The sequence below is a fragment of the Notolabrus celidotus genome, chromosome 15, assembly GCF_009762535.1.
Source record: "Notolabrus celidotus isolate fNotCel1 chromosome 15, fNotCel1.pri, whole genome shotgun sequence".
Classification (NCBI taxonomy): domain Eukaryota; kingdom Metazoa; phylum Chordata; class Actinopteri; order Labriformes; family Labridae; genus Notolabrus; species Notolabrus celidotus.
Window position 1 is genome coordinate 20,830,167 of NC_048286.1, and position 23,703 is coordinate 20,853,869.

Here is a 23,703-nt window from a genome sequence, read left to right on the forward strand (position 1 = left end):
AGATATGAGGAGTGTCTTATAGAAATATGTGCTGTAGGTCCTGTGCATTTTTGGTTCTGTAGATAATAACTCTAAAACTCGTGTGAGGATCTTCAGGGTTTTTGTAGATTTTGGTGCCCCCTGTGGTCAAAGCAAGACAGTTCATCTTTGTGCTGACCTTGTCTGGTCTAGGCCTTTTTGCCTTTATTTGTTAGGACAGCTGAAGAGAGACAGGAAATGTGGGGAGTAGAGAGAGAGGGGGAGGACATGCAGGAAATGGTCGACCGGCCGGGAATCCAACCGGCGACCCCTGCAAAGAGGACTGTAGCCTCTGTATGTGGAGCGCTTAGACCGCTAGGCCACCAGCGCCCCTAAGAAGTAATTTCTCATTAAATGTACATCCTTCTTTATTTCAAATAACTACACATTTAATCTTTATTGAGAAAAAATTTAAAGGCGGCTGTCCTGCAGCTTTCTGTTCACCTCGTCTGACACCAACCCTGCAACAGGGCAACAGGCATATAGAAGAACTCTTTAAAGATTTTGCATTAGTCTGCTCTGTGATTTCTTGTTGATTTTTTTGTGTGAAAAAAGGGCATCAGTATTCATTTAAGTGCTGTGTTTTAATTCTTAATTTTCATAAACTTTTGGTGCTTTTCAGGATGACAGTTCTCAAGATGCAATTGGTAGTGTTAAAGGAGTGTTTTTTTGTTTGTAGATAATCTTGTGCATCCCTAGTTATAAGCTAAAACTCCTCACTGGAGCTTTACAGAATTTGATTCGATATTGATATAAAAATCAGAAATACATTTATTCAATGGAAAAACTCACCTTCTTCTTAAGACTACGAGCTGATGACTGTGTGGAATACTGGAAAAAATGGAACTCATACACCAGAGTTTGTAACCCTTAATCTGTGTAGATGATACATATTGTTTTGTACTATTGAATGGCCTGGAATAACCTCCCTTTATTTTAATTTAATTTAATTCAATTTTTTATTTTATTTTTCCCTTTTGTAAACCTGAAATTGAAATAAAATGAAAGTAAAAAAAATAAATAAAAAAAAAAATGCAAAAATTAATAATATCAAACCATGTTTTTATGCACAAATCATAAAGTCATGATTTGCCTTTAATTTCTACCATCCCTTTTACATGTTGTTCACGTCCTTTGAGGAGCTTTTAGTTGTTTACTAAACAGACTTAAATTAAAACTGATGCTTTTTTTATGAACTATTAGACTAAAGCCACTAGACCTTTACAGTTATTTGTCTAAGTGACTATGACCTCTGGTGGGAGCTTGGTGATAACTGAATTGAATACCAACACCCTACTCAACCAGCGTCTCTTCTCCTGTTCTTTCAACTCATCATTTTATTTGATCGTATTAATCCCTTTTGTTTTAACGTTGCTAAAAAGTGTGTTTTTACCATAGACTGTAAAAAATATGGACGTAGTATCCGTGACGTCATCCATCTGTTCCTGAGAGCTGTTTTGAAGCAAATCGACGGCAGCAGCCATATTGGTAATGCGGAACTCAACTAGGCAGAGTGTGACGTAGTGTGAGTCTCTTAGCCAATGGCTGTGTGTTCCCGACCGGGAGTCACGTCAGTCATGTCCTTATTTGGGCAAAACTCATAATCTTAATATCTTCTTAACCGTCATGTTAGAAAAAAAATTCACCCCCCGTACAGTGGTCGCCATTAGAAAGATTAGCGTTGTAGGGCCAAGCCGTTTTTTGAACCAGGCTGTAAACATTTTTATTAATGCTGCAAAGATCGTCTTTTTCCCATTCATATCTATGTGGTTTCCGGTGTTTCTGCAGCCAGCCTCAAGCGGATTTTCGATGTATTGCAGTTTATAACACTTCCGCATTGGCTTCATTGTTTGAGACCGGAGTTTGCCGCTTGGTTTTTACATTATTATGGGAATTCAATTACAATGGAAATGCCACTATAGGTTACATTTTAAAAACTATTCCCAGACAATCATGATGACACAGATTAATAATTTCACATAATGAATACCTTATAAAAATGTTTTAATTTATTTTTTCAAGCTGTCATTGCTCTTACCTGATATCACAATATCAAATTCTAAATGGATCTTTCTTTTGAGATCAATCAAAAAAGAGAATTTGCCCAAATCCCTGATTTAATTCACACACATCACCCTGACCCATAAATCCTAAAAGCTCTTGCCTTATTTGTTCAGTTTCTTTGTAATTTTATTCCTCCTATGTACTAGAAAATGGCAGACTTTTAGGGACTTTTAATGGCGCAGCAGTAGCTCAGACTTCTCTCTACACAGATTCAAACTAGTAATACCATCAGAGTAATCATCTCTTTGTACCTCCCATCACATAAAAACCTGCCATGGAAGTTGTCACAGCGACACGAGCGGCAACGAGCTACGACGGACATTTTGGGCCATTAATCCCTGTTTCCTTTTTCGTAAGTCTCCACGGCTCCATCCCGGCAGGTGGAATTTATTCATTTTCAAGAAGTCATATTTTCTGACAGGTCAAGCTTATATTAAGTATTTCACAGTGGATTGCCTCCCAAACTTTACATAAGTCACTCAGATAAGCTACTTAACACTTTGGATACTCGCACACACACAAAGAATGACTCATGTGTGCAGGAAGGAAAAAAAACACCCCTCTCCTGCTTGAGACAAGAATTAATGTTTATCTATGCACCAGCATGCAGGATGAATACACACACACACTTTCACGCACACACACTGACCTCCAGGCATGACTTTAACATGGACGGGGTCTGAGAAGGGGCCGTCCCCCACAGACGTGAAGGCTAAGACCTGGATGGTGTAGGTCTCTGAGGTCACCAGGTTCTGGATGGTGGTGATCACGCTGTCCTGGACGTTGTGGATCTGCCACTCATTCATGGGCCGTGATGGGTCCATGGTGTAGTACACGCGGTAGCCTTTCACCTACAACACAGAGAGGAGAGAGGAGAGAGGGAAAGGCTGAATTTTAAGGTCATGCGTAACCCTTGCAATATGAAATGGTCCCTCGCCTAATTCCAGTGACTCTTCAGCAGTGTTAATCCACAACTCAACTAGAGTTTATCACAGCAAAGGTCATCCTCTATGAATTATTTTTCACTTTAATCCTGATAGTCCCGTGGATTTGTTGCTTTGTTGTTGGAGCATGGTCATTGTCACAAGGTGACGTCCCCACGTCTGTGGGCCTGTTGTGCAGCTGACCCTGATAAACAAATGTCACTCTTAAGCTGAACCAAACTAGTTCCAATGCATGCCCACATCGAAGTGCTTAAGATATAATCACTACGCCCATCTCCTGTGGGATTTGTTTATGGGCAGTTCAGAGTATGTGTAATCCCTCTGCCATGTTTACGCCCTCACCCCGTCCACCTCTTTCACCTCTCCTGTTATTACTCTTTAATATCCATAATCCCCATATGCACTCAATTCAATCTTGTACTTTTATGAACATACCGTACAGTTAGGTTGGCTAGAAAAAGGGAATGGGCCTCGAGAGGGAGTGCTCTTAACTCAGAGAGGACAGTCCAATTACCTTTTCTTTCTTTAAAGGCTTGGGAAAGTAGCAAGGGAGTTACAGGAAAGAGATCTCTGGGAAAACAGAATCCCAGTACAGGGCATGAACCATGACACTGGAATACAGCTCTCAATGGTTAATTTATTAAGGCTTTAACGCTTTAACCCCCTGTGTGTCTTTGGAAATGTTGCAGTAGTCCTTAGTAAGTAAGGCTTAAATGTACAGACTCTCGTGTTTTTGTAATATATGTATGTATTTTTAAAGAGTTACCACAATTTCAGTTTCAATGGCAATATCATGACTTTAAATCAATATATTACTTTATACTTCTCTAAGAGGCAACTGTACAGCAGTGAAAAAGTACCCATACAAATAATTCCTTGCAATTCAACAGAGTCCTTGCCCCTCAGTGCTCAGGCTTTAGTAAGTAAAGAATGCTAAAAAAATAAATGTGCACAACTTATAAATTAAAAAATGGGAATAAATAAATACAATCTGGTAACTGTTTGACTTTAGATGCTAAATGTGACATGTTACATGACAGTTAAGGAGATGGAGCTGTAGTTAAAGGATATTCACTAACAGTTTACTGCTGAAACAGCAAACAAAAAGCAGTTTTTTTTTCCATGATCAAAAGAAGTCAGGTTAAACTTTTTTTTTTTGTAAATTATTTTTTTCATTTCATTTATCATCTATGCTTTCATTCATGCTATCATAACATTATTATCATTACTGTATTTCTGTCTCATGTGATACAGTACAATCAATATTCTGCAGAAGTAATCCCATTTATGCATCTTCAAGCTGGATATCTGCACATTTGAGATTGACTTTCCACATTTAAATGACTATTTGAAAGACTGTTTGGGCCCATGATGCATTCTGAGATTATCCCGCAGAGGTCTGTTAGTGATAAAGTCAGAGGAAACAGAGCCTTTGGGGCTTTAGGACGATGAAATCTGCCACTAATGATCAAGCATGCTTGTTTTTAAAAAATGTCTTTTAGTTGAATTAGTTATTTTTCCTTTTCACTAGCTTTTTACTGTGTTTGTGTTGTTTATACCTCAACCGTCATTATTACTATAGCAAATCTGCTAACATTACATTTTTATTGCTGTCGTTTTATTGTTCCCATGAATCAAGATGTCACCTGTGCTTTATAACTTCAATGATTATTTATTGTATCATTGTTAAAGAGACAAAACGCTGAACCAACACACAACCAACTGGCTTTTTTTTGGTCAGTGAATTTGCTGCAGGCATTTACCACCACATGGTTTAACAGACAGGTTGAAAAACACCTGCTAGCCAAAGATAAAAAAGAAGTAGATGTGTGTTTGGACTACTAATATCAGTCTTCCTCCCACCTGTCCATTGGGCTCCTCTGGCTCCTCCCAGCGGACCATCACTGTGTTCTGAGAAATGATGTGGGCCTGGACGTTTCGGGGTGGACTTGCAGGTGCTTGCTCCCCTGTGCGGGCCTCCACTCGTGTAGATGGAGGCCCCTGGCCGATGCTATTAAAGGCGGACACTCTGATCTCGTACTCGGTGTTGGGGTACAGCCCCCCGATGCTGTAGCGGGTGGTGGTGATGCTGTCTACTGTCTCGTACTTGCTGTCTGGCCCTTTGGCTCGGTACTGGATGATGTAATAGGAGACGGGGTCCGGGTTGCCGGAGTCCCAGGTGATGGTCACACTGGTGGCGGTGGTTTCTGTGACTATGGGTGTGCCGGGAGGCTTTGGCAAAGCTAGTGATTGGAGAAAGGGTAGAAAAAGAGAATAATTATTAACTACATCATATAATATTTATTGGTTTTGGTCAGTTCTGTAAATATTACAGTGACATTCATCATGTATTGTTTTTTCAAAACTCCTGGGAGGAGCTCTTATTTATTTTTAGAAATATATTTATTAGGTTTTTTTAACAGTTCAAACAAAACATATACACTTGGCTCACATACAGTGGGTACAGAAAGTATTCAGACCCCTTCACCTTTTTCTACATTTTGTTACAGCCTTATTCAAAAATAGATTGAATTCATGTTTTTCCTCAACATAATACACACAATATATCCATAATGACAAAGGGAAAAATGTTTTGTAGAAATTTTTGCAATTTGACAATGCCTCTGCTTAATGTTGGTTTAACTGTGGCCATCGTGGCTCATTACTACATTTGCTATGGGAGTGTCCTGCTGTTAAGTCTTTGTGGTCAGAAGTGCATGCCGTCATGACAGGAATTTTGCATACTGTTCTTCCCTTCTCCCTTTCTGTTTGCATTTTGGGCTATAAGCCCCAGACTAAAACTAGCCCTGCTGTCACACGCCTGTGGGCCCTCGGGTGCCTTTCAGTTAAAAGGTTGATTCTTCTTAACTGGAAGGAGCGAAAGCCAGCATGCTTCATGAAGGACTCTTGGCTGGAGGATCACCTTGACCTGCTAAATATGGAGAGAGCTGAAGGTCTCTCAAAAGACATTGACAGAGGTCTGAGTGGGCTCTGGGACATTGTCAGGAGAGGTCTGGGTTAGGAGTTTTGTACTGTATTTATCTGCGTCATGGTCATGTTCATTGTCGTCTACCTGCTGCTGTTATATCGGCTATTCAGCCTCCTAGGTATTTCGTTGTGTACCGTAACTCAACCATCATGAATTGGTTATGAATTATCATGTACCCCCCCCCCCCCCCCCCCCCCCCCCCCCCCCCCCCCCCCAAGTGTCATGTCCAGTGTTGTGGTGTCTCCTGTTATTTTGTATCTTTTCTTTCCTATGTCTGTTATTGTTTTGTCTTTTGTCTCTGTGTACTTGCATTTTTGAAAAAATCTAAAAAAAAAAAAAGAAATCTAAAAAAAAAAGAAATTGTAACGGGTTGGTACAGGCTGATTTCAAATGTCTAGATGTTTTAATAAATAAAAGGTTTTCTAAGGGGTATTTAGACATTGAACTCTCAATATCAAACCAGAGGGAAGAAGTTTTAAAATGTTTTCAGTCGGCAATTACAAGGATTTAGTGATCCCTGTGTACAAAGTATTACCTCTTATATCTTTGCTGATGTCATCCTGTTATTCTACATATGAAAATAGTATTCCTTTTTTTTTTTTACAAAAATCTCTCCCTGCTTTCTTTTAATAATAAAATGTATCACTCATCCATAAGCTGTGCCATGAAAAACATATCAACGCTGATTCTGCAGTGTAGTGCAACTCACTCTGTCTGTCACATTTCAGAGCAGCAGTTTTAGACACTGATGATTACTATACATACAAACCCCTCTGGTCACTGATGGTTGTGTTTACTTTTTGTAGGTCATAAAGAGGTATCAATATATTTCTTATTCTGTTTCTGAACCATTATTAAAAACTCATCACTGGGGTGCTGGTGGCCTAGCGGTCTAAGTGCCCCACGTACAGAGGCTATAGTCCTTGTTGCAGAGGTCGCCGGTTCGATTCCCGGCTGGTCGACCACTTACTGCATGTCTTCCCGCACTCTCTACTTTCCACATTTCCTGTCTCTCTTCAGCTGTCCTGTCCATTAAAGGCTAAAATGCCCCAAAAAAATATAACTTTAATAACTCATCACATGACCTTTATGCAATACTTCAAAAGAGGGAGTGTTGTTGTACTGAATATCAGCACATGCTACAGCCACGCTGATGTTCAGTACAACAGCATGACCTAAAGTGGGATGTAGCTTGTATAGGACAGATCTAAATGTGGATACAGTTGTAACCAGTAATACACCAGTAAATGTTTTTTGTTGATCTAATCATTCATGTGCTGGTAAAACAACTAATTCTTAAGTTTTTACATTCATTTTACTGTCAGCTTGAAGCAGATCAGCTGCTGTTCATTTTAAAAATGATCTGTATGTTTTCAATTTATCATACAACCAGTGATAACCAGTGGTGGACAGTAACAAAGTAAAGTTACTTGAGTACTGTATTAAGTACATTTTTTGAGTATCTGTATTATACTTAAGTATTATTTTTTGGTGATACTTATTACTTTTACTCCACTACATTCAGAAGACAATTATTGTACTTTTTACTCCACTACATTTCTATCAGTGCTCTAGTTACTCACTACTTTAGTTTTGAAGTCAGCTCATGAATTTCCTTGTCTTTTCTGAAATCTGATCCCTAAGTGTAGAAGCCGTTTTAGTTTAAGTAGGTATTTACCTGCTGGGATTTGGTTATGGGCGGGGCCAGTATATACATAAGGCAGGAGGCACAGGTGTGTGTAAATACATTATTTTGTTTTGGGTTAGATGGAGCGTCACGAGTAAAGCTTTTTGACCGTGACCCATTTGAGCCTGTTTTTGAGTATGTTTTCAGTGGAAGAAAATGGAAAAACTCTGATGGAATAAACTGAGCTTGAACTACGGACCTGTGAGTAAATTGATTATTTTTATTTTCTATGAATGACGGTGGACACGCGTCAGAAAAGAGCACTCCAACTAACCAAGTGACATTTCAAATTGAAGTAAGAGATCTGCCACTACACTAAGACAGTAAAATGTGTTTGTGTAGTTCTGTTTGTCTCAGGGGTTTAGTCATACCTGTATATCGTGCGTCTCCACGGTTGAACATGGAGCAAACACAGAGCACATTTCACTCAGATCAGGCAGTTCATTTAGAGGTGGTAATGATGGCTATAATTCTCCACCTGAGCACCTATGGTCATATCTTCAGCCTGTGTTAGAGGTTTTTGAAATGAAGAATGATACGTATCGTTTGAAATCTTCCCCTTGTTTCCCACTCTGCCCAAACATACAAAAATTCACAGTCCAACCTGAGAAAGCGTGTTGAGCTACGTAACATTTGTTTCATTCCAGATGAACATTTCAAACTAAGTTGTCTGTGCTTGGAGTAACTTAGTTGCTGTTTTTATTCCATGGTATAATTTTTTGAGATTTCAAGTAAGTTTTTCTAAATAAACATAATGTAACAGAATGTACTCCTATGTATTCTTGACTGCCATCATGTATTGTGAAAATACAACATTTTGAGATATTTTAAAAAGTACTTTGAATACTTAAGTATTTTTAAAAGCAAGTACTTCAGTACTTTAACTGAAGTAATAATCTGACAGAGCAACTTTCACTTGTATTGGAGTAATATTTGACCTGGAGGATCTACACTTTGACTTAAGTAATGAAGCTGTGTGCTTTGTCCACCACTGCTGATACTAGAGCCTGTTGACACTTACTTAGGTTTCCTTAGTGACTTTAATGTACCCCTTTGATCAAGCCAGACAAATATTGCTGGCTGTGATGTAACAATATTAAGAACACCTGAGGTGAAGGAATACTGATAGTTATAAGTCGGACTATTGTACTTTATATCAGCACTCATGAAATGCCTCTTGTCCAATCAGATTCATTTGTTTGTATGAATGCATTCAAGTACTGATTGAACAGTGAATAAAGGGGTAGGATTACATACGTGTTTCTTTCTTCCTACTCCTGTTCGCACATGTAAATTACACTTTTAAGTGCTTGCTGATGGACTTTGTTGATTATTCTTTTCTATTTGTTTTCATATTTCTTTCTTTAAAGAAATCAAATCAAATCAAAAGCTGTTGTATAATTTCTGCATGACACAGCCTCTGTAGTTTATTCACTGAGCAAGTCTTAATAAAGGATATATTATATTTCCTCCCACACTGCTATGATTCAACAGTAAACTTAGGGTGATTCATCGCGTCATTAGAGTGTCTCTTACTCTTTACTAAGACCTGAGCGGTGGCCTCGATGATACCCAGGCTGCTCATGGCCATGCAGGTGTAGTTTGCAGACTCCCGGACACCCTTTAACTCTAGAACATTCCTTCCGATTGGCATTTCATCCTCCGGGGTGAGGTCCTCGCTTCCCAGCATCCACTTGACGTAGGGCATGGGCGAACCCACAGCCACGCAGGTGATATTCACGCTTCCTCCTGGCATGATCTCGTGGTTGGAGGGGAGGATTGAGAAACGAGGGGGCACACGGCGCACTGGGAAAGGAGGAGAGTCAGGGTAGAGAGGAAGGGGAGGGTTTTAGGGGTAAGGTTGGGGAAGGGTAAGGAGAAAAGTGGGGAAGGGAGTGAGGAGCAGAAAGGCGGAGAAAGAAGGAGGAGGGGAGGAGGGGAAGGAAGGGGGGTAAGGGAGAGAGAATCAGAGAGAAAAGGAGAGAGAGAGAGGAAGAGCGAGGCAGAGAAGCAAGGTGAAGATTGAGAGAGAGAGAGCGAGGGCAGGAAAGATAAAAGAAAGAAAAGGAGAGAGAGAAGAAGAGAGGAGAGGTAACAGGAAGGGGGAGAATGAACTTCAGGGTTTTTACAGAAAATTACAAAGGGATATTTCAAGTTTTGTCCCAATTACTTTATGGTACTGATGATTTCAACAGAAAGACACAAATCTTGTGTTGAGCTCAACCAAGCGGAGTGAGCTGCCTAAAAAATAATAAAGTGACAAACTCTTGAGTATCGTTTCAGCCAGGACATGACACCTATAGTCAGTTTCTCTTCTGATTATTTGCCAGCATTGCTTTTATTAGAGTTAAATAATAATTTTGTCCCCTCGGAGAAAACATGTTTAACTTTTCCCAACACTTTACATGACAAACTTTACTTCATTGTGATTTGTGCGCCTCAGGGTGCTTCTGCATCATATGGGCTCTTTTTAGAGGGAGTGTATGCATCATAGGGGGCCGATCAATAGGCCCTGCTTGCTATTTGTGTCCCCCATAAGAAGCACAAGTAAAGTGGCAAAGTATATCCAATGCTGCATCTGTCAGCACCGAGTTGACTTTGTATTAGGGAGAGATGCATCGAGAGACTGAACTCATAGGTCATTTGCATGCCTGGACGACTCAAGAGGGAAAAAATGGTGGAGGAACACAAAGAAGAGAACGAAGAACTGAAGACTGAGGAGGAGACGGAGAGAAGCGAGACGAGAGCAGAGACATTGATAGAGGGATAGAGGAAGGACCAGAAAGAGAGAGAGAGAAACAGATAGAAGGAGAGAAAGATAGAAAGGCAGCTCTGCTTCTCTTCCAGACAATGACAGGCAATGTAGCAAAGGACAGCCACATTGTACAACAAGATACTGTACAATACATAGGATTCATAACTGATACAGTGTGTTGTCAAATGAATTGGAAATGTGGACAGGAGTGGGATCTTAAAAGGTGTTGTGGCAAAATTACAGAGTGATCATTGGACACATTAAGTAAAGAACACCAAGACAGCATGAGAGAGGCAGAACGGGAAAGAACAAGTGCGAGCAAAAAGAGAGATATGTGAGGTAGTATGTGCATGTTTATAAGTTAACAAACTTATGTACATGTGTCTGTCGCTCCTACACATCAGGGTGCAGACAGAATGCAGAAGAAGAAGAAGAGAAAAAAAGGACGGGGAGAGGGAAAGGAGGGGAGAAGACAGGGAAGTGGAGATAAAGAGAGGATTAGAAGAGGGTTTTAGGGGGAAGGAGGGAAAAAGGGGGGAAGAAAAGAGGAGCGAGGAAGAAGAAAACACATGGATCTATTTTAAAAACACGGCTATATACCAGAGTCAGGCCCATTCAGAAAGGAGGTGCTTTAAAAAGTAAGAAATAAAGACAGAGAAGTCGAGAACGGATGTTGGAGGAACAGAAGAAGTAGAGGATACCCCAGGGTCACAAGACAGGAAACAGAGAGAGAAACAGACAAACATCTCTGCATGGGAGGAGAGAATGAAAGGGAGGGCAGACAGAGAGCAAAAAACATAGTCGAAAAACAAAACTTAACTCAACACTAGGTAGCTTGTTTGTATAGTAAAACATGAATGTGGGGAGCAACAAATTTTCTATTCAAAAAGAGGAAAATAAAAAAAATTAAGAAGAAAAATATATTAAAAATCCTAAGGGAGCAAATAAATGAGTCTTCTCGTTCTATAGATGAAATCAAGCACTACTTGTGTTATATAATATATATATATATATATATATATATATATAACAAAAGAAAAGATAAATAATAAATATGGGAAAATTTGCTGCACAACCTCCACACCAAAATGTGTAACATCATTACTTGGAATCTTCATGGGCCTCATCCCCCCTACTCAAAGAATCTAGAGACAATTGGATAGAAGTTAACATTTTTTGGCATGACTTCAACAAATTAGAGTAAAGAAAAGTTGCCGTGACATCACTGTCATTTTAATGAGTAACAAAACATTTCGAATATTTGTTGAAATTAAAGAATAAATAAATAAAAAAAATGGAAGATACCCAGAATTGGATACAGAAGTTGAAGACACGAAAGAGACAAAGAGACAAAAACAGGTAGATCTGTTAGAGAACAGACATGATTAGGCAAGCATCTCCTTATGTGGACATGCTGGAGACAGACAAACAGACAAACAGACAGCCTCAGCTTCATGCACAAAACAGGCAGAGCAGATGCAATGCAGCAATATAAAAACACTAACAGTTTTAGACAGTCAGTTAGTTTATACCCATAGTTATGAAAAAAGAAACCAACAAAGACAATTAATCAAGCATATAGATTAGTGGTGTAATGTGGGTAAGAGCAGGATGAAGGTGAAGACTCAGGATGATCGTCGTTAAGTGAAACATGACCTCAGCAGTGAGAGTATTTCTAAAAAAAATCCATCAGGCCAAGAGACAAAAGACTGAAGAATCCACCGCAGAGACACAGCCAGGACTTTACAATGAAGTGAGCTCATAACAAGGGATAATCCTTCACATGCTCACAGAGCCTCCAGCTTAAAGTTAATCTAGCAAGGCTGCATGATTCCCCTCCATTTTCTATACAGTTTGAGAGAGCCAGGAGCTTCAATCTTTATTAGCAGAGCTATCATTAGTCGTGTCCTCTGCAGGGAGTCTGGAGGCTACAGACTGGGGAGACCTTGGCACAGCCGCAAGGATTACCGCTGGATCTCCGCACTGCTCTGTACCCGTTCAGCAGCAGCGTCACTGAGCTGACATTTACGCAGCACCATCCGGTCCGTCTCAAGGACACGGCTTTCATTAACCACTGTAGTGAGGGGGAATCATTAATATCCCCCACCCGTTATCTAAAATGTGAATGGATATGATTAATTTCAAATGTCAGTCAACAGAGGCGTGTCTAAGTGTTTGCAAAGATAGCAACTGCCAGGACACAGCAGCACTGACTGTGTTACAGTAAATAACATATCTGCATTTTGCTATACCTCACCTGCTAACGGGGTGCTTCAGTGTTAGAATGGATTTCAAGTCCAGAAAAACCTTTACTCAACTTTATATCAGAATTTAGAAATACCTAGTTACAAGCTAAACTCCTTCATAACAATGCCACTCATGTAAAGGTCAGACTCTAACTAAACTATGCAACTTTACCAAAGTTTGGCACTGACAGGAGAAACATTAGAAATATTTACTTGAAAGTGCATTGTGTAAAATTTGCCAAGTGTTGCATCAACTGAATTAATGCTAAATGCTTGAGGGTGAAACATAGCCTAACAAGTAAAAAAGACTCATGAAATTCATGAAGACAGTGACTCGGTAACATCTTGCCTAAAAAAGATGAAGCGAGAGCAAACATTCGCCATCATTAGCTAGCTACCTGTCATACTAGATCAAGTAAGGCTTTCTCCCTGGGAGAGCAGAAATGCATGTTGCTAGTTAGTAATATGTTGCATTTGTAAGAGGAACAATGTGTTATGTTTTTGTTAAATTATACAAAATTAATTTAAAGCCATTTTGCATACTTTCTGTCAAGTTTGACATTATCAACTTCTAAAATAAAGTTAAATAGTATGGGAAGTAGAAAAGACCCATAAAACTATGTACTTTGTCATCTATTATCATTTAGATCAGGGGTTCCCAAACTTTTCAGCCCACAACCCCAAAATTTAGGTGCCAAAGACTCGGACCCCCGCTGTCCCTCAAAGTGATTTAATGTGGCTTCATTTAGCTTGTCTTCAGAAAATTACCCTACCTATATGAGCATGTGGCTGTGTTTCCTGTGCCGTTATGAATTAACCTACTGCTACTGATGCTTTTGAAAATTAACCGTTCACTAACTCTAAACTTAGGAGTCACCTGGGAACAAAGAAAGGCAGAAAACTCATTACATTTTCTATTTTCAAGGTTTTATTTCAAGGTTGGCTTCTATTTTTGTAGATATTTTTAGCTGTAATGGGTAAAATATACTATCTTTAGATAACTTTGAAAAAAAAACATTCTGGAAGACATCTCATGACCTCCCATTTGGGGGTCCCGACCCACACTTTGGGAAGCCCTGATCTAGCTAACATGAGCTAAAGCTAGATACATTAGCTGTCATTAGCTCACTATTGGTCAGTCTAGATCAAGGCTCTAATAGTAAAATCCATGAGAAAGGAGTATTTTGTTACTTTTTCTGTTAAATGTATCTGTAAGGGGAACCATATTTCTTTCTTTCTTTCTTTCTTTCTTTCTTTCTTTCTTTCTTTCTTTCTTTCTTTCTTTCATAGTATTGCTCGGATGTTCAAATCTAAATGCAGCAAACAGTCCACCCCCCTGCCTGTGATATTATTGTATAATCCCAACAGATATATTTAAATTATTTGTGTGCATTATTTATTTAATTGGCAAAGTGGCACTGTTCACTATCTTAGATATCTAAAAAGCATCACATTTAATCATCATATAACTTATAATACATTATCAATACATTGCTGATCTGTTGCTACTGTACTATGAACCATCTCGGCCTCTGAGGTCATCAGGTACTGGTCTGCTTTCAGTCCCTAGAGTCAGAACGAAACATGGTGAAGCAGTGTTTAGTCATTATGCACCACATATCTGGAACACACTCCCTGAAAGCTGTAGGTCTGCTCCAACTCTCACCTCTTTTAAATCAAAGACTAAGACTTTTTTATTTGCCACTGCCTTCCTATCTTAGCTTATTTTAACTCACTTTAAATGCAAATTTGTACTTTTAATATATTTCTATTTGTCCTTTTCTTTTCTTTTTTATTATATTTGTAATATTAATTGTGCTCTTTTATGCTTGTCTGAATGTTTCCAATGCTTTTAATGTTTTAATGTAAAGCACATTGAGTTGCCCTCGTGTATGAAATGCGCTATACAAATAAAGTTGCCTTGCCGTATGTTACATATGTTTTAGGATGTAAAGCATCTGTTAATGTGGTGGTAAAAAAAAAAAACAATTTCCCTCAATTTGTAGTGGAATACAGTTATTAAGTGAAAAACCTCACTCTGTTAGCTAGGTACAGTAGGTGAGGAAATGGACTCTTTCTTTTTACCACTGTTGATATAATGCTCTTCCCAATGTCTCGAGTGGCCGTCATGAATTTGGCAAAAATAACTGATGCTTCTGCAAACCTGCACAACACATCGCACCTCAACACAGAAGGGCAAGAGCAAGCGTGACAGTAAGTGCAAGATTCCACCAACAAGTACAGATCTGGACAAGATGTGATGTCATGGAAGCTGGGGCACACATGATTACACAAATGCAAAAAAAAAAAAGACAGTTGCAAGTCATGACAAGACAGCAAGTTCAATAATACTGTCACAATCTGAGCATATCAATAGGCGTGAACACACACTGTGCCATGCTCCTGTGTCAGTCCGTCAGTCAACACACATGCAAGTGGTGCTTCTTTCTCTTTCTCTCTCACTCCTTTCATGCAAACATCGCCTCTTTTTTAATCTTCCAATTCTTGGGTCTCCATGACAACAAGATCATACCATGCAGAAAACATTGATCGGGGAGTGAAGGCAATACCAAGGGTTCTGCACACAAGGCCTCACAATGCAGACAATGCACTCTGCTGCGTAGGCAGACCACTTCATCATCATCATCATCATCATCATCATAATCATCATCATCATCGTAGCAGCTCTAGAGAAATCAACTGTCTTTAATTTCGGAGACATTTCACTTTAAAATCTACTCCGACGTCCTTCAAATGTCTGGTTTTTTTCTTTTTTGTTTCTCTCTGTTTCAATAAGTAAAGCTTTCTGAAACAAAGGAGTAACAAAAGAAAAGAAAGAGCACACCAACCTTCTCGAAGCTCTGAGGGATGAGAGGGGGTTGATGCAGAACACAATGACGTGAGGGGGGAGAGAGAGAACGGGGAAACACAGAGAGAATAAAAACGGCCAGCGCAAAGCCACTCGCACCTCTGCATCACACACACACACACACACTCTCACACGCACACACACACACACACACACACACACACACACACACACACACACACATACGTCGCATACACACTCCTCTGATAACGCACTTCACATAAAAAGTAGAACTTGTAATTCTTAACATTGGTTGTGGTCTTTGAGCCAATAAGCACCCATAGTCCAACAACAGGGATCATATGGGTGCCATTCAAATATTTAAGAATCAATTATTCTCTCATTGTTTGACTTCAAATTTTGTTCAAAAATTCAATCAAATTTCACTTTTTGTGCATTATTTTTTGTTTAATCTGCCTCTTGTACAGAAACCATTTTAGTAGACAGATCAGTGATGTTTCCATGCAGTTAAACCGAGGTGTGTCCCCAACTTTATCTTCAATTTGATTTTACTGTTGGGGCTCGCACCAAGGTTTAAGGTGGACTTGTTAAAGGTGGTTGTGAGAAACAACAGAGTCAACAAATACTGTAGACAATGAATGGGTTAGTAATACTTGTTTACAGTAAGAGCACAGCTATTGAAAAGAGATATGTTTATTTATAGCAGCACCTTAAATGTGGGGATTTCTTTGTGTTTTTTTGTCTTTGAATGCGTGTGCGTGATGTGCCCGTGTAATGTGATCAGGTCCTACCTCGCACGTAGAGGTTGGCAGGGGAGGAGTAGCGCACGCCTTGGGAGTTGGTGGCCACACACTCGTACTTCCCTTGGTCGGTTTCCTCGCTGTTCTCTATCTGCAGCGCTCCTGCGAGACACATAGTGACAGAAAGAGAAAGAGAAAGGAATGAAGACGTTTAGTCGAGTTTGCAGAAAAACAGTCCCTGCTGCTGTCGTACTTTCTTTGCATCCTCTGCTTTTCATCCTGCAACGTTTGTCTACTGGTCTGTTTCTGTTAAATTTTGACCCCAGGCATATCCTTCCTTCCATTGCTTTAACGTCTAATAAAGTCAGTTTGGTTGTCATATCTGTGAGGCATCATCAGAATAAGCTGTGCTCTTATAAACGAGAGAAAGAAAAGATTATATTAAGCTTTGTCCTCTCTTCTAAAAAAGCAAACAGAAATGGTTACACACACAAAAATCTAAATTTGTTCCAAAAGTTTGGAAGCTGAGTCCCTCTATGACTTTTTATAAACTTCTATGACTTTTAAAGGCTCTTCTGTTGTATGGTTTTTGCAAGCTAGTGATTCCTTTCCTGCAGCACTGCAGCCGAGAAGAAAGTCTGTTTCTATCTTGGCAGTTAACTGGCAGCAGCTACATGGCTTCCCCCCGCGGCTACAACCCAACGATGCTCTTTAACTCCTCAACTTGTTCCTTTTACTTCTTGAATTTTTATCCTCCTTGCCTGATCCCAGTGTGGTAAACAGTGTCTCCCTAAATGTGCTATAATTACACACAGTACTTGTCAGGTATTCTTTTGTTTCTTTGGCTTCACACGGAGCTATTCTCACGGCTTCTTAAAACTTTTTCTTTTTTTTTTTGCTAGCAGCCTTTTGAATTACCAGCAGTGATTTTTTTTTGCTTTTTCAGCCGGCTCTGTCACATTCATCTCATCTGAAACTGACTTTGACATGGAGCCTGAGGAGGCAGCACAAAACCATGGATTACTCTGCTGCAGGAGGAGATGAAAAAAAAGACACAACTAAAAAACGCACACAACAATCACGTGCAGGCGTGTAGATCCACAGTGCACATTCATACACACAACAGTGCTCATGCACACACACACTTATAAAGCACAGTGGTTTGTATCAGATCTTCTGTAAGGCCGATAAAAAGGATCTGGCTTATATGACATGTGCAGAGATATACAGAGAAACAGAGGGTATAGTGCGTTTCTTATGACCCTGATTTTTCTTGTACACATGTTCAGATTTCTACTGAAGTACGAGCAGAAGCACAGTGCCAGAACCTTAACTTTGGTATTCCTTTTTAAGACTACAGACAATTCAAAAGCCCCATAGGCACAATTTTAGGTAATTGTCTGTTCCCAGCACACGCATATATATATATATATATATATATGTATATATATATATATAAATATTTCTTGTATGTAGTGTTTTTAAGCATAATAAAATCACACTCATTTACGTTTCACTGTATTAAGTTGGACACAGAAGGGTTGGGGACACACAGTAATTACCTCAAAAGGTAAACCTGTAGTCTGATATTTCTGTCTCCCCCCTCTGGCAGAGAGATTAATAACACAAACACTGATGATGCTCGCTTATGACTTTACTGCACACTCCAAATGAGCCAGGGAACACTTAGATTTTCACTGTTCCTCCTTGCCCTGATCACCTTCTAGCACTGATTGTGATTAATCTGTCTGAGTTTCTTTTTCTCTTTCAGCATCAAAAACTTTTCGTTGGTGCTGAACTAAAGCCTGCTTTGTGCCCATGGCTGCATAGCACTGGCAATTATTGCTGGTTCATTACCTGTGCACCAGCACCAATGCCAACACACACACACACACACACACACACACACACACACACACACACACACACACACACACACACACACACACACACACACACACACACACACACACACACTATTAAAACTGTGGAGATTTTGCTGGTGGTGCTAGGCTTGATCAGCACTGTGTGGTTGACACAGGCTAAATGATGGATATTCAATTATGTGTAAATAAGAGCCACAACCAGAATTTAACATAAGCAATACAAGCTATGTGCACTATGGAGACCTGCTTTTTATGAATGCTCCTGATCAGTATTTGAAGAAATTAGATACTGTGTATCACTGTGCTTTGCGTTTTATTACCGGTTGCAGCTATCATGTACATCACTGTTCCTTATACGCCGTCGCACACTGTCCATCTTTGTACGATCGTAGACTCTCTCACTGGCTGATTTTTATTTATAAATCTATTCTTGGACTTCTCCCTACATACTTGTGTGTACACGTGTAGAAACCTCATCCGATATGGCCTGTGCTCTCAGGACATCATACAGTTGCAGGTCCCGAGAGTCAGAACTGTACTGGGCAAAAAGGCTTTTAAATTTTCAGCCCCGTTTACCTGGAATGATGTGCAGAAGGACTTGAAACTGACACACCTTGTAGCTCTGCGGGAATTTAAGTCAATCATAAAAGACAGAGAAACAAGCTCAATTGTATCTTGTGATTGCACTGTGTAACCATGTGAAACTGTGACCGTATTCTATTTGTGTTGTTTTGTGTGCTTGTTGTATGTTGTAACTAGGGATGCATCGATCCGATCCTGGTATCGGATATCGGCCAGATCAGACTCAAAAAGCTAGATCGGATATCGGTGACAAGGGGCCGATATATTGGTCCGATCCATATGGCAGATATTTTTATCTCAGTTCTAGGTTCCATGTGCGTTTCCTACGTCATGAGCGTCGGCCAGTCTGTGCATTTTTGCCCGGTGGAGCGTGATGGAAGATAACTACAGAGACTCTGCAGTTTAGGTGCATGCTTCTTTTGCTAACAACTCCGCCGGAAACTTGCAACATGTGCAGCGCTAATGTTTCAACGGATGGCAGTCGCGCTGAAAAATATAATGGAAGCCCAAGGAAGTTTACGTCAGCTGTAGCCTACTGCAAAGAAGGAAAAAACCTTCTATTAATGGATTCAAAGTGTGAAAAAACGGACAAGTTATTGGATTTAATTTTTCCGGATCCTTCAAATAAAAGGGATTCCAGCCTCTGGTTTAGCACTTGGAACCCAGGTACTGTTCACCATCACGTAGACGGTTTCTGACACTGCTCCGCTTGAACTCCAGCCTACCTGAATAAGTAAGCTCGTTGGCATTATTTTGTGTCATGATTCTAATTCTAATGAGTTTCCTGCACACAAAAGATACCGGGGCGGGGTGCCAAAGTTATATCCGACTGCCGGGATCGGATAGGCTAGTATCGGTATCGGCAGATACCAGAGTCCAGGTATAGATATCTGTATCGGGACATAAAAAGTAGGATCGGTGCATCCCTAATTGTAACCTATTTTGTGCTGCCATCTTGGCCAGGTCACTCTTGAAAAAGAGGTTTTAAATCTCAATGAGTCTCTTCCCTGGTTACATAAATAAATGAAGAAGAGATAAGTAGGTGAATGTGTCACTTATGACCTTTCATTCAGGTTAAATCTTGAAAACAATCCCATGATCTATGTACCTGCACAAGGACACACAGAAGAGAAGGTAACATAAGCTTGGAAGTAGTAGACTTGATTATTTTTCCCTTTAATCCAACTTTTCAACCATTGACTGGACCCTTTTTTAAATATCAGGATGTTTTTCTGTCTTTTTCAGGTTCATGCTGTAACTGAATATTTGAAAACGAATATAATCATCACACCAGACTTTAAAGAGAGTCTTTCTGACAGTTTAAAGACCAAACCATTATATCCATTAATCAATAAAGCAATTGTCCGGTTATTGAATACAAAAATAATCACTGGTTGCAACCCTGTATTCAAAATGAAGTTCAATACTTGAGCTGATGCACAGACAGCTATTTTCCACCACTGCAGACACAGACAGTACACATGGTGTGTTATCCTAATGGAGAGAAAAGCTTTCACTGATTAAATCTTAAAAAGGTGGCCAGTTAAGCACTAAAAGGCTCCACAGAGACCTCCAGTGTGTGTGTCAGTGTGTGTGAGTCTCTGCAGTCGCTGATCAGTACATGCTGAAGTTTAAACAACTTGTTTTTTGGAGGCTCAGAAGAGGCAAAAGTTTGACTTGTTACACTCAGCTAGGACACAAGTGAGCATTTTGTGTGCTTGACTGTGTTTATTGAGCTGAGGCCCTGCTAGCTGGAGCTGTCATCCATTTGCTTCTGTCTTCTGCATTACATGAAAGAAAAACAGCTCGTGCCCTCCTCTTTCTCTCTTTTTCTCCATCTTGCATTTCCCCGCGGTGCAGGGCCGAGTACAGAGATAAACAGAAATAAATTATCTGCTCTACAAGCTGAGCCTTCCTCTCATGAAGGAGGAAGAAAGAGACAAGAGAAAGAAAGAGTGGAGGAGAGATGGAGCTGGACAGGTGGAGATCTACAAACAAGAACTCATCTGACAGCTAGAAGCAGCTCATATGGCTAACCATCAGCACAAATTCGAAATCGGCGATTGAAATTTTCATTTATGCAAAACAAGCAGTTACTATACAGTGTTCAGTATATGTGCACATATAAAGGTCACCACATATGCATAAACAGTGAGACGTATATCTGGCAAGCACAAACATAGCGACAGTCGGTTTGGAGAGGCAGCAGAGAAAGCTGTGAAAAGAGAGAGTGAAAGATAACTGAGGGAGAGGAAGGAGAAGGAGAAGGGGAGCAGTTTGTTAGTGAGTGTGGAAGCTGCTGACAGACCCAGAATGAGATGTGACTTCAGTAAATCTAGCTGCTGTGAAATCGTGGAGGGTGTATTATGTCTGCTGGGCAGAGACTCTGCCGATCAGATGACAACAGATACTGCTAACCTGATCAGTCTGCCAGAGCATGTAGGTCAAACAGATCAGCTGGACTCCATATCTCCCACAGGAGGGACATTAACTGGGACCGGACGTTACCAACATTAGAGACAGACTGGAGCTATTTATACTGCAATACATTTACATAACACTGTTTAAATGTGACATTAACTCAACAATGACAAGACATTTTAACACTATAAAGCAAGGTAAACATGAAGTAAACACTGCAGATTAACCCTCCTGTTATGTTTGTTTCATAGGAACAACAGTAATGTTCCTGGGTCAACTTGACCCGGGGCATATTTGATGATTCAAATCTGTCAGAACCCTGAAAAATTCCAATAAACATTTTAAAAATCTCATTATTTACTCCGTTACTACCCATTTAAATCAATATTTAGTGCATTGGTGTTCTTTAATTCTCACAGATCTTAGTTCAATGAGGATAATTCACTCGTTTTTTATGAAAATTCATGTTAAATTTTTTTTGCATGTACATTGGAAAGTGATTGGAGTGAAATATGTAACACAGTTGCAAAGAAACATTTAGTATTTGACAGTTCTGACTGATCTTGGCCTCCACTTTGACTGCAGGGTCAAATTGACCCACAAACAGTATGTAATATAAACATGCAGGGGGGGTTGCAAATGCGTGAAATTAGCCATTATAATTTTATATGTTGTTCACACTAGTTAAGCCAAGCAGAAAAAGTTTCACAGCAAAAATTACTTTTAACATTTTTTGGGGGGATTTTTGAACTTAAGAAGGTGTCAATTTGACCCGCAACATAACTGGAAGGTTAACTGTTCAAGACTTGAAACAATGTGCTTTTTAGCCAGAAAACTGAACTTCTGCAACAATTGGTCCTTAAGTGCATATAGCCTTATAGCAATCTTATGTTACAGTAGTCTGAACATGCTTCAGCTTTGTTAACTGATAAGACAAATTCAGAAAAATGTTGCACCTCATTCTGGATTGTTGTAGTTGTGACAGACATTTTTCACAGTTTATAGTCATAATCCACGATTTATTAACGGAAAAAATATGTTGGCAGATAAATGGATGATAAAATAATCATTAATTGAAGCTCTGTGTTGATTATCTTTGATTCCACATGCACAAAGATGGGCCTGAGAGCTATGTTGTAGATAAGCCAGTGTTTTGAGTGCACTAATATGACAAATTCAAACAATATTTAACTTTTTTTTTTTCCTGTCAGTTATGATCTGTAATATCATCTGTAAAAGGATTTCCTTGAAAAAAAAACATGTCAATCCTGGATCTCCACCAAAAACAAATGACTTGGTTTTTTTGGCCAGTGTCCAAATTTCCCTTCCAAATTTCACTGAAATCTGCTTTTAAGAAGAGATCGTGCTGACTAACAGGCAAATGAACAAACTGGACCACAAATAAAATCAGAGGCAGAGGTATTCAGGGATACACATGCAACATTTTCACTCAGTCTTGATTTAAGAAGACCAGCCTTTATAGAAAAAATGTTGTAGCTCATTTGCGTGATTCCTGTACAGTTATTTTTACATGTTTTTTTTAAGTGGCATACAAGCTGTTTACTGTGCCGCTTATTAAAAGAAGCAGCATTTTCATATCTCACTCATTTCTCTGTTTTGCTCTCGGTACCTTGATCACAACCTTTGATCAGATCCCAGCCAAGACAGGTCCATCCTTTACCCAGCAGTCAACCTCAGGGTCCATATTGCTCGCCATCTGTTAGTGTGTGGGTCTGCGAAGGCTGCTAAGTGCTTAGGTAAACTCTCCAGATCTCGTCCCAAATGTCAGAGATAGACAGATCACTTGTCACAGCTCTCCTCATGCACATCTAAACTGGTGCAGCAGATGGCATGGAAAAATAGATGGATCCCTTGGTTGAGGTATAAAGATGTTTGGAAGTTCAACTCTATACAGCGCCATATGTTTGTACCCACAGGAAGCTGGCGTTCACGACTGTCACCTTTTGGACAGTTACCTGCAGAGGGAGGACACCACCGATGATGGATACTTATGGGCTGTAAAGTGGCTAACAGTCACCTTTAGTGGGATTCCGGTGCAGCCATCTCAATATCATTTTTCATTTTGACCCATATGGGCCATAAAAATATCTCCAGCAGAGAAAGAAAAGGAAAGACAGAGAGAAAACAATGTTGTGGCCCAAAACAGATCCCTGGCTGCACTCCAACGAGAGCTGGCAGCCGTCCACGAAATCCGAGGCACTGCTTGGAAGGTGCCTTCATTAAACAGATTTTAAAGGAGTGTTTCATCCACAACATATCTCGCTGCTATTTTGCGCCTTAGCTTCGGTGTAATTGATTTCCTCCAAGTCATCTCACTGCAGTGTTTTGTTCATTATACAGTGCGTTTTCTTGTTTAGCTTTGTGATGCTTTTGGTGATTTGAAATCCTATTAAAGCCCTGCGGTGAATCGCACTGAGCCATTTGTCTTGCTACTGTTTCATTGATGTGAAATGTGGCCTAACATTATGTACCGGTGAATCAGTGTCATGTCTCTGTGTGACACCCTATAGAGGGCAAAAT

At 39.8% G+C, this 23,703-nt stretch overlaps 1 protein-coding gene across 2 annotated transcripts in view; it reads right to left on the reverse strand.

The window, feature by feature from the left end:
* The window catches only part of LOC117826869 (receptor-type tyrosine-protein phosphatase S-like), a 95,996-nt gene that overhangs the window by 27,418 nt on the left and 44,875 nt on the right, over nucleotides 1–23,703 (reverse strand). Inside the window, exons 6-10 of one of the 2 annotated variants that reach the window (XM_034703269.1) lie at nucleotides 16,325–16,435; nucleotides 10,836–10,850; nucleotides 9,239–9,508; nucleotides 4,890–5,269; nucleotides 2,732–2,933 (exon numbers count right to left, since the gene is read on the reverse strand). In XM_034703269.1, coding sequence (XP_034559160.1) covers nucleotides 2,732–2,933; nucleotides 4,890–5,269; nucleotides 9,239–9,508; nucleotides 10,836–10,850; nucleotides 16,325–16,435 — 978 coding nt within the window. The remainder of the gene's footprint in view (nucleotides 1–2,731; nucleotides 2,934–4,889; nucleotides 5,270–9,238; nucleotides 9,509–10,835; nucleotides 10,851–16,324; nucleotides 16,436–23,703) is intronic. The other variant, XM_034703268.1, reaches the window with a different exon arrangement.